At 40.8% G+C, this 16,399-nt stretch overlaps 1 protein-coding gene across 5 annotated transcripts in view; it reads right to left on the bottom strand.

The window, feature by feature from the left end:
* cacnb2a (calcium channel, voltage-dependent, beta 2a) overlaps positions 1–16,399 on the bottom strand; it is a 98,446-nt gene that overhangs the window by 5,272 nt on the left and 76,775 nt on the right. For 3 of the 5 annotated variants that reach the window (XM_049564806.1, XM_049564810.1, XM_049564809.1), the window contains 7 exons: positions 16,145–16,278; positions 8,252–8,332; positions 8,088–8,146; positions 6,338–6,447; positions 4,290–4,441; positions 2,173–2,268; positions 1,488–1,670 (listed from right to left, as the gene is read on the bottom strand). In XM_049564806.1, the coding sequence (XP_049420763.1) occupies positions 1,488–1,670; positions 2,173–2,268; positions 4,290–4,441; positions 6,338–6,447; positions 8,088–8,146; positions 8,252–8,332; positions 16,145–16,278 (815 nt within the window). Of the gene's footprint in view, positions 1–1,487; positions 1,671–2,172; positions 2,269–4,289; positions 4,442–6,337; positions 6,448–8,087; positions 8,147–8,251; positions 8,333–15,930; positions 15,951–16,144; positions 16,279–16,399 lie in introns of all 5 variants that reach the window. The other 2 variants (XM_049564811.1, XM_049564812.1) reach the window with 1 other exon arrangement.

Raw genomic sequence — 16,399 nt, 5'->3', positions numbered from 1 at the left:
GATCAACTTCTCCTTCATATTTACCACAGACTGATATCTATGGGAGAAAAGAAAGATATCTGCTGGCTGTGGTTGCTTGTTTCTCGTCACAAGGCATGCAGTGCTTGTTGCTGCATTCCAAAAGTTGAACAGTGTTTATCTCAGAGAGCAGCCAGAAAAATAGTCTCTTGGGAATGCTTGTGTGCTGCAAAGGCCTCGCTGTTGCTTCTGAGCATGCGACTTGTGTCTACATTGACAACAATGGACTTCAGAGCGCAAAAACGTGGCATGTGTACTAGGGGTGGGGTAAAAAAATCAATAGAGCATAGTATCGCGATATTTTGCATGGCAATATTGTGTCGAAACATGGACGCCAGGTATCAATCTTTTATTATGTACATCATTAATTTCTGCAAATACACATTTTAATACAACTTTTGGTACTAGAATAATAAAATCAATTGCTTTTTTAGTCCACTAGTTGGTGCTGATGTTTATTTTCCTGGTGAGGTCAGCAGAAGACTCAGTCAACAGCATTTGGCAGAAAGTTCATCAAAACGAAGATGAAAGAAATCGGAAACGTGCCATCTGTGTTTAAATCAAACGTTTGGACTTATTTTGGATTTTTAACATGGAAAGAACGGAGGACTTGACTGGTGCGATTTGCAAGCATATGAGAATAAATACTCTGGGACTGACAAAGTTCATGACCTACGCCATGAGCAAAGATCTGCGTCCATACAGCGCTGTGGAAAACGAAGGCTTTTGCTACATGCTAAAATCACTTCGTTGGCATGTGACTCTGCCCTTAAGTTTTTGACCGACACAGCCGTACCCAAGCTCTACAGAGAAGTGAAGCATAAAGCTGAGGAGTCTTTGAGTACAGCAGGAAGGGTGGCATTAACTTGTGACACCTGGACTTTAAGGTCAGTGGATTCATATGTGACTATAATGGCACATTATCGCACAGATAACTGGCTACTGGTGTGTCTCACGTTCTCCAGACTAGAGCCGCACACTCAGCATATCACAACATCACAGTAATATTGTATCATGACCTAAGTATCGTGATAATATTGTATCGTGGGTCCTCTGCTGATTCCCACCCCTAACGTGTACGGGCTCTTAATACACACTTGTGGCAGACTTTTATCCTAATTCTGCTGTGAAGAGCAATGTCTATCCCAGAATTCATCCCAGTTTCCCGCACAGTCCAGTTGTAGCAGTAATGAGTCTTTTAACTGGTTTGAGCACTGATAATTGTAGACAGACAGAACAGATGGACGTTTAAGTTTATGATATGTTATATTCATTATGGATATTATTATTCCTGTCAAAACACTACAACAGAGAATCATTCTGTAAAACTGTATGTTTGCTCCAACTTATTGTCTATTATGTTGAAACCTCATTTACTGCAGGTTTTCTTCTTCTCTCCCTTTCTATCCCTCTAGCATTGCCTCTATCACCTCCTATCCCCGCCCTCTCTGTGGCCTCAGCTCTTGTACCTGCACGGCGAAAACTGGGGCCGGGCTGGAGGGCAGGGTGGCTGTGGGCAGCTTCGTTAGCAGTGGGTTGGGGGGGCTGGAGCTGGTGGGGTGAGTGCTTTTCCAGTAGGCCTCCAGGTAATCAGCCATATGCTCACATGCATCCTCCAGCTGGTTCTCATCGAGGATGATGTCGAACATTTCCTGAGGAAGGAGAGACGGGTGCAGACAGAGTTGAATATGAAGGAGAGGAGACATGCGGAGGTCAAGTAAACAAGATGTTAGACTGTAAGACCAAGACGTTTCTTATCTGTAAAGAAATCATCCTGATGTTTATATATACTGTCAGAGCTCTGTTACCCACTGAATTAAACACTAAATAGCATTAGGCCTTAATGCTGAGAAAATCTTAAACAGAAATTCCCTGAAGATATGGACTGCTATTTGAATTAAATTAAGCCTGCACTTTCACAAGCCTGGGGTGCTTGCTTCATTTTCTAAAATAATAACTAAGCAGATTATAGAAGAGCAGAAATAGAATTGGCACGAATTATAACGCTCCCAAAAAAATTCTGACTTCAGACATGCATGAAACTGAAACTCAGAGCTAAAACCAACTCCAAAGGACAAAACTCTAGGTTGTTTCAGACACTGTATTCAAGTCAATGGTAATTTGGGCAAATCTGGGCCCACTGCAGAGACTTACAGGAGGGCACTGAGCCAGCTTGTCAGCAGCCACCATCTGGACATTGAGGTGTTTGGCCTGAGACTTGCCTCTGGACTTGATGAGCCTCTGCAGCACCTGAGGGCAAATAAGGCAGCAAGGTCATGTTGGTTTTATTTTGACAAAACTGAGTTTAGGCTTCACATGGGAAATATTATAATGTACAAAAAATCCAGACACAAAGACGACAGCTTCTTTTGAAGCCCTTACAATCGACAAACGATTTCTGCTACTTTATATTTCTACCCCACCACATTTAGGAGGTAAATATTGTACTTTGTAATCCACAAAAAACATATGATGAATTTATAAAACACAAGGCATTGTTAATCCAGTTTCCTACGGTGTTGTCTTGTGACTCCTAACACAAAAGCACTGTCTAGTTGGGAGCTATTGTCACATTTCAAACATGTATGAGTCGTCAGCAGTTTCATCAGAGAAACATTTCCCCTATAAACTTCTCACATTTGATTAACCGTTTGAGGCTCAAAGAGTAGCATTATAATATATTATACAAACAGTTAGTTCTGACCAGACAGTTTGATCGGATAGGAGGCACTCCATGAGTGAGGTTGTCACGATGCTTGTAATTTGTTCACAACTTAAGTTTCATGCGCTATCAGTCTATCAAATCATCAAATAAAAAAGAACACTGCTTCATTGCCAGGTCACTAGCGGTGCTCTGTAGGCCAATGTTAGCAACCCCTGTTCCTACCCGAGAGGATTAGAAGAGCGGTAACAAGTGCAGAAACTTAGCTGCTGCGGGGTGGGGGGTGGGGGGTGGTCATCGTCATCAAAAGTGATTCATGAAGCCAAACTTCATTTTTCGCTTTTTGCAACCCCATTAATCATTTCAGGATCCCTCAAATTCATCTTGTGACCCTTTGAAGGGGACGCGACCTCCAGGTTAGGAACTGTCAGACTAAATTAACTGTTAGGTAAATTAGTTAGGTCCTTACTGTATCTAAGGCAGTTAACCCAGCTCAGTCTCAGCCTGCTACAGTATTAAAATGCAGCTGATGCCTTCATGCTTTAGTAAAAGAGTAATCCACAAATTTAACATGTCACTCCTGTAGTGTTGTCAGACATCACTGTTTCCCCATACACTGATTTATTGGTGACCGCCACGCATTAATTTTCTATCTATCTTTTATTTTTTTACTATGTAAAATCCAATAGCCGATCAAATAAAAGCTGGACTCTTGCTCTGATGTCTGCAGTCACTCCACAGCCTCACTCCGTGTCCCAGCCACAGCAACATTTATTGGTTACATATCATGAGTAATAGCCTATCAACAGTGAACGCTGCTGTGCCACAGACAGCAAAGACAAACAGACCTGAGCTGCTGTGCCCTAGTAAGTGAGCAAAGCTGTGTGTCGAATGTGAGGCAGCAGATATGATTGAAGCATCAACATCCTAGAAGCAGCAAAAACTCCTGGTGTTTCTCATGGTAATGTTCTGCTGTTAGCAGGCTAATAGTAATATCTGCATGTAATTGCAGTTGTGTGAGTGTGAGAACTGCAAGGAGAAGAAGGAGTGAGGCTGGATGCAAAAGATGTAGTCCATGTCCAGATTATCATAGTTTATAAGTAATCAAAATGCAGCGAGGTGACGTACAGACATCTCCTATAACTGCTAATAGTTCTTATTAAGTATAACATTTACTTGTAATGGAGTATTTTTATGGTACGGAAATGACTAGAGTATTTTTTCCACCACTTTCGATACAACTTGTAAAAGCAGTTTAAGTTTAGCTGTATATGATGTGGCAGCAGACGTAACTGAGACGACAGCTGGTAGAGAGAGTTTTATTTTATCCCACTGCGACTGTGACTCACACTGATGCCACTTTAATTTTAAGCTTGTATCTCATCCCTCCTTAGCTATGCCTCTTCTCATTCTTTATGTTACCCAAATGTCTGGGTTTTTTTTATTGATCACTGAATCATGAGCTGTTTTTACTCATGCTGAAGGTCAAAGTGATGAATCAGTTCCGTCACACACGCTGTATACACGCTGTATTTAAAGTCACAGGTAGGGTTCCTGTTATTACACACACACTGACTGGCTCTGTGACTGGATCAGACGTTTGACTCACCTTGGGAGAGGTGATCTTGACGTAGACAATGATGGGGGCGAGGGAAGTCTTTCCGAGCTGTGATGGGTGGTTGATGGTGTCAGCGTCCAGAACAACCAGCTGTAACGTGCGGGCCAGTTCGAAAATCCGCTCAATCTCACTCTGGACTTCAGCTGAAGAAGAAAAGGAGAGGAGGAAAGTTCAACTTATCATGTTCTGTTACCTCTAACAAATACCGACTGGTACATCACACAACCCCACTCCAACAGATGACGACGTGACTGCAAAAACTATCCTACAAATATCAGAGCAGGGCACGGTGCCCAATCAGAGAAGAATCATGGCCAGGCTTCATGACTTCCAGTCACGACAAAGTCTGAAGTAAACTGATAACGTGAAAACATTCCAGCCCAACTGCTCATTCAGACCGCGAATGAGTCACCAACTCTTGTTTCACTAAATCTCGTTTAAGTGTGCCTGAGGGGTGAAACAGTTTCACTTGTTTCCGATGCAGAATTTTCCTGAAATCATTTATTGCATCTTGACGCAAGGAAGGCTTCACTCACATCAAACAAATGTTTCTTAAGAGTCAAGAAAATTCATGAAAATGTTCAAATCTTGATCAAATCTAGGCAGATTTCTTTTGGAGAAAGTGAAAATTTCCAACTCTATAGAGCACGAAATGGCCTGTTAAAATGGATATATATTTTCTTTTAGATTAAGAAACTGATTAATTAAATAATGCATGTCACTGGATACTTCGTCCCCCAAATGACCACTTGTATATCAGTTACTCATCATGTGCTACGTTGAAATAAACAACACTACGTTTTTCTTGTTTGCCTCCAGTGAGCAAAGAATCCAAAAACTGAGAAAATTCTTGATGAACTGAAGTTTAACAACAGCAAAACTATATCAAAACATCTGTTTACAAACTGTCACACAACTCATGCAGTATGACCAAGACTCACTGATCCAGTCTGATGCTTAGCATTTACCAAACTGACAGCCCTTTGTGACGAGGAACTGAATTAAAAGTGAAACTTATCAATGCTCCTTTCAAAGCCTGGCTCCACTGACAAAAACAGTCATTTTACCTCACTGAACACGGGAATCTTCTTAACAAATTTAATGTAACAAGGGGTGAGTAACTGATATACGATTTGGGGATTGAAGTATTCCTTTAAATCTAAGAGTGAAGTTTTGGGTGAAATACGGAGGAAGTTTTTGCTCTTAATGAGTCTCTATTCTAATGTATCATTAAAATGACAGTAGAGGTATTCAAGTTTCATGTTCCTTTATTTATGTCTAATTGTTGACTGTAAAGCTTCACCTTTAATCTTGTTATAGGTATTGATTCACCTTTTTAAAATTTATTTTATTTTTTTATTTATGTGGATTTTGTTTTTATCATTATCATTTTCGTCATTACTATTATTATTATTTTTGCATTTTCCACTGCATGTTCTAATCAGGGAGAGTTCTTGTATGTATGCATAACTTGTTAAATGTATGAAATCAATAAACATATGTTTAAAAAAACAGATGAGGTGGAGGAACTGTTGCCTTAAAGCTCCCTACGGTTTTTATCTGGGACAGCAGCACACCACTGAAAAAGACTGGGGTCAAATCATCAACTTGTAGTATGGCGGCTTTGGGTAAAAATGAAAAAAATCAAAGATAATACACATCTTTCTTTCAGCTTTTCCTGGGACTTTTTACTCTGCCGCAGCCACTAACTGATGCTTTTGTTGATACATAGCAAAGGTTGTCCTCTCAGTTTGACTCAGGAATCTGTTTTATTCTAATCACATCTGAACCCAGATCAACCTCAGTCAAATCAGAGCGGCTCTTGAACTTGTTATCTTGCATTTATGCTCTATCTTTCATTCCCAACAAAAGAAAACTGGCCAAGGCCTCTCCGGGCCGTCGGGAGTTATCATTACCATTGTCAAGAGTTCCTTTAATCGTTTCCTTCCTTTTCCACATAAGCTGGTCTCCTTGAAAACATTATAAATCAAAACACCAGATGTTCCCAGGCATTGCAGGGATTTCTGGACCAAACGTACCCAAGTTTGAGCGTGTGTTGGAGCGTTCGATGATGGCATGCTTGCTGGGATTGTTCAGGACTGAGCGTTTGGCAAGAGAGATGTCCGCTGTGACACGAGTGATTGATATTCTGAAACAAGGCACAAGAAAAAAAAATTTTTGACCACATATTATGGATTTTATTTGACATGAGAAAGAAAGACAAACACTTGTCTTGTCGGTGTGTTAAAACCAAAAATAGGGAAGCAAACAGCTGCCAAAAATCAGAGTCAGATGAAAGAGAGTAGAGTCTGAGAGTAAAAACAGAAAGAAAACAGTCGTAGATTTGTTGAAGCAACATTATGCAACTTTTCGGGAATGTTGAGTCACATTCCCAGGTCGTCAAATACCAACTTTTTGGGTTGATGCTTCATACAATAACTAAAAGCTGGATATTGTTACTTTAAAAATCATGTCAGCACACAATATCAGTGGGGATTCTTAGTCTTTAAACAGGGATAACTAAGTTAGCTTGATTTGATTGTGGATAATTTGACCTGGATTTTATAGTTCTTTGCCAACAAACACGTTATTTCCTGCACTCTGGTGAATTTTTATGCACAAATTTGTACATTTTATGCATCAATTTATGGTGTAAATGTCTTAAATTTTGTTAAAAGTCCCCTGCTACTTTTACGTTTTTATTGGAGGGGGCAAATGGACATGTTCTAAATATTGAGAGGGACGTGTCCCATGCGTCCCCCTGAAATCTACACCTATGCTGAAAGGTGATTTAAAACCAGAGCAAGTCCTTAAACCCAAACCTGCAAAAACACTGACTGGATCATAACCACGACTTCTCAGTTTGAACCAGGTGTGTGAACTAATTTTCTAACACAAATTAAAACAGTAAATATTGAGAAAAAATAGGTGGAAACTAAACTAGTGCTGGTAATAACTATTATTATTATAATGCTATGGTAACAAATTGATATATGTTGGTGCACTAACATATTACAAGCATTGTAACAGTAGATGGTATGTACTTTTAGATTTTTTTTCTTTCTGTTTTACAAATACCATGAAGTGACATTTCAACTGTTTTGTAGAGGTCTATATTTTTTTAAAAAAACTATGGGGTCTGTTAAAAAAAAGTTAATATTACCCCAAGGAAACAAAAAAAAATCCAAAGAAAAAATGTTTGCCATTGTTTTTTTGTTGTTTTTTTTTTTATAGTGTGGACATTAAGGAGTTAATAGAATGTGCGGAAGTTTAATTTTTGATCCAGCACCTGTAAAACTTTTTGTTGGATGTGCATGCTCTCCACCCTGCCTCCCTACACACAAAACTCATATACTGTACAACTACTCCTGTGCCTGTATTTCACAATAAGATTTTCAAATTTTCTGTTCATCCTGCATTAGCTAAACTGTGTTTAAAGAACAGCACTCAGAGGGAATTAACAGCACTGACTGTGGCTGCTGGTGGTCTGAATGGATCTTAGTGTTGTGCAACTTCACGGCCTCTCTGCTTCAGATGGTTGGATGGACTCAACATTGACTGAGGAGAATCCTGCTCCGCTCTAGGGCCCACTATGGCCTATTAAGGACATGGAGAGGGACTATTTAAAGCAGCAGCACACATCTCCAGGCCAAACAAACTTGTTACACACTCCCTCGGCTAACCTCAGGGGACAGATAAATACCAGCCTATAGAGTTGGAGAGGGAGAGGAGGAATGAGGAAGGAAGCGGGATGAGAGTTTGTTTTTTAAAAGGTCACAGGGATCTTACCTTCCCTCGAATCTGTGTTTCAAAAAGTCAAACAGTGCTTTTTGCATCATGTCTGTCACCTGTGGACGGACACATTTAGGAAGAAAACAGTTAGAAAGGGACACACATTCTGCAGATAACTTCCCAACAAATGCAATGTTGTGTTTGAAAAGTTCTGATGTTACCTCGTAGCCCTTCAGTGACGGTCCAACCAGAACCACGGGCCGCATGGAAGGCACAACGTCGTACGGAGGTATGTGTTCCGCCTGAGGAGAGGAGAAGGAGAAAAACAGTTGCACACATTTATGGAGACAAACTAAACACTCACCATCACAAATCACTTGAGGGATTTGGAACAACAATGACCCAGACTAGACCTGAAAGCACTGGAACACTGTGAACCATGAAATGGGACGTCCCAGCTGGCCCGACAAAACACAAGCTTTGATTTATATAATAAATTTGGAAGTTTACTCTACGGATTTAAGCATCATCAGGTCGTCAATATTTCAAAGCATCTTACAGTAAACTCTAATATTTTATAATGATTACTATCCAATAGATAAATCCCCTCATTTCATGGTTCTGATGTCACTGAATAAAACTACGTGACAGGAAAGGTTAGTCGGACAGGGAGAAAAAGCTACAGTAGATCAACAGAAGCTACAACTGAAAAACGTGGAACCGTTTAGGACAAAGGTAGAAAAAATTGGGACAAAGTGGGAGCTCAGTTTGTGTAACAGCCTCACTTTTAAAACAAAATCATAGAGGTGATTTTAACAAGATGTTTGAAATTAGACCTAAAAAATCAGTCTATCAATCAGTTGGTCGTCACAACTAGTCCTGATCAGATTAGCCTAATGGGTATTGGTGTACCCATCAGGCTAGAACCGACTGGAACACATTAGTTTTCTGGCCAAAAATTCAGTTTCTGCTTTCCGCTCCACTATTACTGCCCTAACAATCCATTTGTGTAACCTTACGTAAAATTGATTCCAATGAGTTCAACCTGGTAGCTTATACAGATATTAAATTACGATCAAAGAGGACCATTATTAAGTCCATTGAGGTATTAGATTGTGTAACTGGATAGAAAAACTTGGGTCAACGCCTCCCTTTGACAGAATATTATTCTGCAACAATCCTGCTAATCAGTAAAAGAAATACTTTTAAGAAAAAATGCCAAAAGTTGTAATTATTCCAGCTTCTCAAGTGTAAGTATTTGCTAGTTTTTATGGTCTTACATGGTAGCAAAACTGATGGAGTCAGCTGATTGATCACATGATTACTTTCAATGCAACTAATTGGCGAATCTTTTTCAGGGCACCCTATTTAAACTGCTCTGGCCTGCCTGCTGTTGCTGCTTCCTCTACAAGCTGCTTTGCAACTGCTTTGCTGCTGCTCTCCCTGCCTTAGGCTTTCCATATAGGTGCATGGAAGGGCAGGGAGGTTTGCTCTCTCTGCCTCAGACCTTCCTCGTTTGCACGTGGAAGATCAGAAAGGTTTGCTCTATCCGCCTTAGTCTTTCCATATAGGCATGTAGAAGAGACTTTCTGCGTGGGCCCAAGGAAAGAGCCATACCGCCAAATATAATACTGCAAATGGAAATAAAGTTTTCTTTGACTGAAGTGTTCCTGACTGAATTATTATTTTGCAGCATCACAACTAGTATGGTAGCAAATACTGGTCCAATATGGAATGGACTTTACAGTTAAGTAGGAAGCATCTTGGGTATTTAAAACTTAACATTTTATATATATTAAAAGATTCTGCATTTTTTTGTGTGGAAAAACCATAAGAAACTAAAATGAAGTTAATTTGTGAACTTGGGTTCAGGAGCAGGGCCACGCCTCAACCACACTTGTTATTATCTGCCTAGCCTACTTATACCTGGTCAACCCATCCTGCTCTGTTTGTCTCAGATTTCTCGACCCACCCTCCCTTCCCTTCATCCATCATCCTCCCTACCTCATACCTACCAACATTCCTTCATCGTCTCTTCCCTTCTCCCCTCATCTTTTCTTATTCAGTCTGTTGCAAACCTCTCCCATGTCTCATTGTAGGTCGTTTGTCCGGGGGGCCTGCAATCAGCTTGGGTAGAGAAATGCCTGAGACAGAGTCCCCACACTGAGTCTATCTCTGCCCTATCTCCAGTTCGTCCTTTCAGAAGACATCCCTCTTCCACCGTCACCCCCACTTACATCCCTTCACCAGTCCTTAACAACTAAAAATCATTATTCAAAGCAGAGTATTTTAATGTCTTAAAATGTGTGAAGAAGATCTTTAAATATGTCACCTTGGGTTCTGGGAAAATGCATTACATATATACAGTATATATAATTAATTAATCAATATAAATACTCTGCAGCTTAACTGATAACTGTTGTTGGCTGACAAAGATTTATAATATCCTAAAGGGAAATGTTAAAATCTGAATAACTGCTAATGACTATTGGTTCTGGTGAAAAACAAAATGACAAGTGAACAGTGTAATTTTCTTTTTTGATGCAGATTATATTCCTCTGGTGTTGTTACAGCTACTGCCATGTTTAGATACTCAGAGTCATGTGTATAATTTTGGAGAGACTGTCGTTTTAATTTGTTTAAATTGTTTGCACACTGCTTTTACATTCTGTGTGCGTCTGACAGTAAGGCGGTGAACCTGATGCTGCTGCGAGTCCCGGGCGTCTGGCAGAGCAGCATGTTTGAAGGATGTGTGTGGATGTGTCAGCACACTGGAGGAAAATTTAAACACTTTCTCATCTTTTAGAAACACGGTCACAGTGCATGATCTAAGTTGAAGCTCTGTTGGAGAGCAGACAGCTGGGAGGCAGAGGGTTGACTACTTAAAAGGACTGTTGATTATCATATCCACCACACAGTATTTTTTTTCACTCATTTTCTTCCCTTATTTGTGCAAGTGTTTATGCTGCTCTCTCAGCCTGTGTTATCTTTATGATGAGTGTTTAAGTAGATTTCATGTGTGCTCTTCCTCCTCTCTCCACTTCTAAGGATTTTCTTTCTGTCTAATGTTTGCTGTCGTCATCATGCTTCCCTTGGGACTATGTGGGAACTGATGCACACTACTGTGGACTAACACAAGGGTATTAATGGACAATGTGGTTGGGCACAAATGCTTCTGGTAGTGCAAGTTAAACTTTGCGTTACATGGTTAACGTCAGCATAGTCATGGGAAAACTGTCATGTATTGGCATTTTACAAGGTTAAATCAACCTAAAGCTGGGGGAGGCTGTTTCATTTTGGCGTCACTGGGTGAAAATCCCATAATAAACTTGAGCATATTGTATACAAGTAGTCTGAGAGAAAGCTAGACTTCTGCATGTCCTCTTGGCTCTGTGTTCAGGCTTTAGAAAATCTAGATCCTGATGGGAGACTTTGGCCACTCACAGGCCATTTTTAGAGAGAGGGTGTTTCTGTTGGCTGTTCTGTGCAGATGTGTGTGTGCACATCTCTTTGGTCAAAGCCTGATTAAGTGGCGGAGAATCCTGCAGAGACAGTTGCTATTCCAGCACTGGTAACAACTGACTGTACTGCATGGCAACCCAAAAAAGGAAGACAGACTTATCAAAAAGAGAGTCTGACAATAAACAAAATATATTACGTCAATATTGTCGAAGTGAATCGCTAATAGCTTTACTAACAGTTAAGCCTTCTGCTAACTGGAGCCAAAGTCTCACAGCTGCAGCTTCATGTTCATGTTTATGTAGCTAATGTTCGCAAGAGCCTTGAATCACAGTGTCCTCCGCCTCACTGCCCCGCTGGACAAACCACTTGGTGGGAGGAGGGCAGGCAGAAGCTCCAGAGCTCCTGCAGCAACATGAATCCAGCCAGTGTAAAGCCCCGCTCTGGGGGAATGAACAGCCATCAGGTTAGACCTGGTGTTGCTGCTGGCCACCAACCTGTTGTGACATCCAGCACTGAGGGGTTTGCACTGGCTGAATTTAAGCCATCTCCCAAGCTGCTTCTGCCTACCCCAACTTTAGTTCATTCCTATCATAATGCTGGTGAAAGGAAAAGAAAGATGAAACGTATCACAGAATTAACGAAGGCAATAAAAGAAGTTGACCTGGCAAACTCTACAGCTCCCTCTGAGGAGCTACATAGAAAGCGGATTTTGCTCCAAACTGAATATGATGTCTTAATGAATCAACGTGAGGAGGATCTATATCTTAGGTCGAGACAGGATCTCTATGAGCATGGTGAGCGTGCAGATAAGCTCCTGGGCCACCAGCTGAAGCAATCAGCAGCTGCTGGTATGATAGTGGAGATAGGAGATGATCTGGGAAACAAAATTATAGATCAGAAAGGTATTAACAACCAATTTGCGTCTTTTTATAAGGATCTGTATACCTCAGAAATAAATGACAGGGAGTGAGTGAAGAATTTTTTGGAAAATCTGGAAATGCCATCCCTAGAGAAGGCAGATAGGGGTAGATTAGAGGGACCTCTGACTCCAAGGGAGATAGAGAATGCAATTCGGAATATGAAGACAGGTAAAGCGCCGGGCCCAGATGGATTCCAGAGTGAATTTTATAAAGCATTTGCGCCCAAACTGATACCCCTACTCTGTAGAGTATATAAGGAGGTCCTTGATAAAAAAAAACTTTGCCTCAAACAATGTCACAGGCTATGATCTCTGTGCTCCTTAAGAAAAATAAGGATCCGCTTAAATGTGAATTGTACCGCCCAGTGAGTTTACTTGGCTGTGATTATAAGATATTGACCAAAGTACTGGCAGCTAGAATTGAGCCTGTTATAAGTAAGATAATACATCCTGACCAGACAGGGTTTGTTGCTGGTAGACAACTCTCCAGTAATCTCCGTCGCCTTTTCAACGTGATGTACACTGCTGAAGATAACATTGAGCCTGAGATTGTGATATCCCTAGATGCCCACAAAGCCTTTGATAGAATAGAGTATTTCTATCTGTTCATGGCTCTTGAGAAATTTGGATTTGATCCTATATTTTGTTCGTGGATTGAGATAATATATGCAAACCCCCAGGCTATGGTAAGAACAAACAATATAATATCTGAACCTTTTCCTCTGTTTCGGGGAACAAGGCAGGGGTGTCCCTTGTCACCCCTGCTCTGTGATATGGCAATTGAGCCCCTTGCAATAATGCTGAGGAATGCTGCTGGACTTGGGGGAATACACAGGGGGATGCAAAACCATAAACTTTCTCTATACGCCGATGACCTCCTCCTTTTCCTGTCGAACCCTGTCACAAGCATCTTGGTGGCTCTGGATATTATTGAAGACTTTGGGAAAGTTTCGGGTTATAAAATTAATCTAGAGAAAAGTGTTCTTTTCCCAATTAATAAGCAGGCAAGAAGACTATCATTCCAGGCCTATCCTTTCACAATACATAAAGATAAATTCACCTACTTAGGTGTTAATGTAACAAGTAAATACAAAGATTTATTTAATCATAACTTTAAAGTAACACTGGATAAGGCAAAATTAGATATGGAAAAGTGGTCATCTCTCCCCCTATCATTAGCAGGGAGGATAAATTCTGTTAAAATGACTGTAATGCCACGGTTCCTCTATTTGTTTCAGACAATTCCAATTTTCATTCCTAAATAATTTTTTAAAGAACTGAATAAATCTACATCCACCTTAATCTGGAAAAAAACAGTCCCCCGGATAAGAAGAGAGTTCCTTGAGAGACAGAGAGAAGAGGGAGGCCTGGCTCTACCAAATTATATGCACTATTATTGGGCTGCTAATATATATAAGCTGTTGTTTTGGGTCTCGCAGTTAGATGACGACGAAACCCCAGTGTGGGTACATATGGAAAGATATACATCTAGCCCAGTGTCCTTACGCTCCCTGGTCTGCGCTCCTCTGCCCTTAAGCAAACACCTTTACACAAACAACCCTGTTGTACATGACTATCAAAATCTGGGTCCAGTTTAGAACACATTTTAAAAACAGAAACGCCCTCCTATCTGCTCCCGTCTATGGCAATCACTTGTTTTCCCCGGCCCTTGGGGGAACAGCGTTTAGGGAATGGTATAGAGCTGGGGTGGAATGTGTCAAAAATCTTTTTAAAGATGGGGTATTTATGTCTGCTGCTCAATTGGAGAAGAAGTATGGAATTCCCTCAAAGACTAACTACCTCAGATATTTTCAGGTTCGAGAATTTGTAAAAAAAAAAAAAACATTCTCTTCATCCCTCGCGCTACCACAAAGTGGATGGATAGATGGGCTATTGGATATGAACACGACTCTTAAAGGGATGGTTTCCATGAATATCCAGAAGGTGGCTTCCCCATCCCTTGATTACATAAAAAGGAAATGGGAGGAAGAGTTAGAGTTGGACATATCGGAGGTTGACTGGAGATGGGCAGTAGAATTAATACACTCTTCTTCTGTATGTGTTAGACACGGATTGATACAGTTTAAGATGTTACACAGACTTCATTTTTCAAGGGACAAACTGGCAAGGATTTATCAGGGGGCTGATCCGACTTGCCCTAGATGTAAACAGGTGCCAGCCAACATATGTCACATGTTCTGGTTTTGTCCCAGGCTGAAAGAGTTTTGGACCAAAATTTTTAAAACCTTCTCATCCATTTATAACAGAAATATAGAGCCCGGTCCTCTGCCAGCCATCTTTGGTGTGGCACCAGGGGAAGCACAACTAACGACTGCTCAAAGGAAAGCAATGGCATTCTCTTCATTGTTGGCCAGGAGATTGATTTTATTTAACTGGATAAAGGCAACACCGCCACCTCACAAACGATGGATGGAGGAGGTGATGGCACACCTTAAATTAGAGCACCTTAGATTTACGTTGCAGGGCAACACTAAGAGATTCTTTAAGGTTTGGCAGCCTTTTATTTCTCATTTTGACAGGAGCTTTCATCAGCTCCAACATAACTGGCAGCTTCATGAACATATTCATTTGAATGTCCTGATGTTGATTTTCTACAGCAAAAGCATTAATTGCTGCTGTCACTGAAAAAAAAAATCAATAAAAAGGTTTTAAAGCCATATTTTTAGGCTTAATACGTCAAATGCAAAACATAACACCTCATAAACACACCTATACCTTTATGTGTGAGTTCACTGAGACCAAATGGAAAAATAAATAAATGAACAAATAAAACAGAGTCAAATTCCTTGTATGTGTTCACATATAGTTAGCCATCAAAGCTGACTCAGATTCTCATAGTAAATGTTACTCACGGTGAATGTGTCTCTGTTATATGGTAACAACCAAAAAGATTAAGAGAATAACTGACATTTTGGGACATACGCTTATTTGCTTTCTCACCATGAGTTAGATGAGAAGATTAATACCACTCTCATGTTTGTCTGTTAAAAATGAAGTTACAGCAAACAGCCACTTAGCTTAGCTTAGTATAAAGACTGGAAACAGCTTGTCTGGCTCTAATAAATCAATAAGTATACAAAGTAACATGCTAAATCTCCTTCGTTAAATGAAAACATGCAAAAAGAAGTTGCTGTTTTATGAGCGGTTATGTGCTCCTGTCTCTAGCATCATATCTAATGGAGGATATGAGAGTTGGTATCAGTCTCCTCATCTGACTTTTTAGCATGATAGCTAATAGGCTTATTTCCCAAAATGTTGAACTATTCCTTTAGAGTCAGATCTTATTAAAAAGGCTGCCCACACTGAGCTCTCACTCCAGGATTACAGGTTCACTTACACATAAACAATCACACACACACACAGAGGGGATTGCAGGAGCAGTGAGTAGGGTGAGAGGTCAGTACAGAGCTGAGTCTCTATTGAGGGTTTGTACAGTTCAGACCACAAGAGGTCATCCCCAGACCCTGCTGAGCTGGTGCACTGCATGCCACGACTTACCGACTTCTGCTTCTGCTTAGCTGTGGTGAGACGGAAGAGGAGAAAGAGAAAGGTTAAGAACAGGCATGCATGCTTACAGAGGGGTGCACGCCGAGGGATGAGGACGGTGTTGTAGACAAACAGGACGGACGCTGAGTGAAGCCAAGCAGGCATTTAGTCAGAGACGAGTGGACGGACAGGACAAGAAGAGAAGGCTGGGTAGTCCAGGGTTTACCTTCTTAAAAAAGGGCATTCGTTTCTCTTTTGCTAGGGGTGACATGACAGTGTTTGGACTGGCTTTAGGGGAGCGCAGGTTGACTGGAAGCTCATTGTCCTCGGGGTCTAAGTCTGTGGCGTCTATGTCAATGGCTACGCACACAGACAGACAAGACCACCATCACACAGGTGAACACAGGAAGTCACAGGTAACAGAGTACACTTCTTATTGACAGTAGCACAGAACTTATGCTACAACACATTGACAGAAAAT

The sequence above is a fragment of the Epinephelus fuscoguttatus genome, linkage group LG21 (genome assembly GCF_011397635.1).
Source record: "Epinephelus fuscoguttatus linkage group LG21, E.fuscoguttatus.final_Chr_v1".
NCBI lineage: Eukaryota > Metazoa > Chordata > Actinopteri > Perciformes > Serranidae > Epinephelus > Epinephelus fuscoguttatus.
Note: the sequence above shows the minus strand (reverse complement) of the source record. Positions and strands in the feature narration are given on the sequence as shown.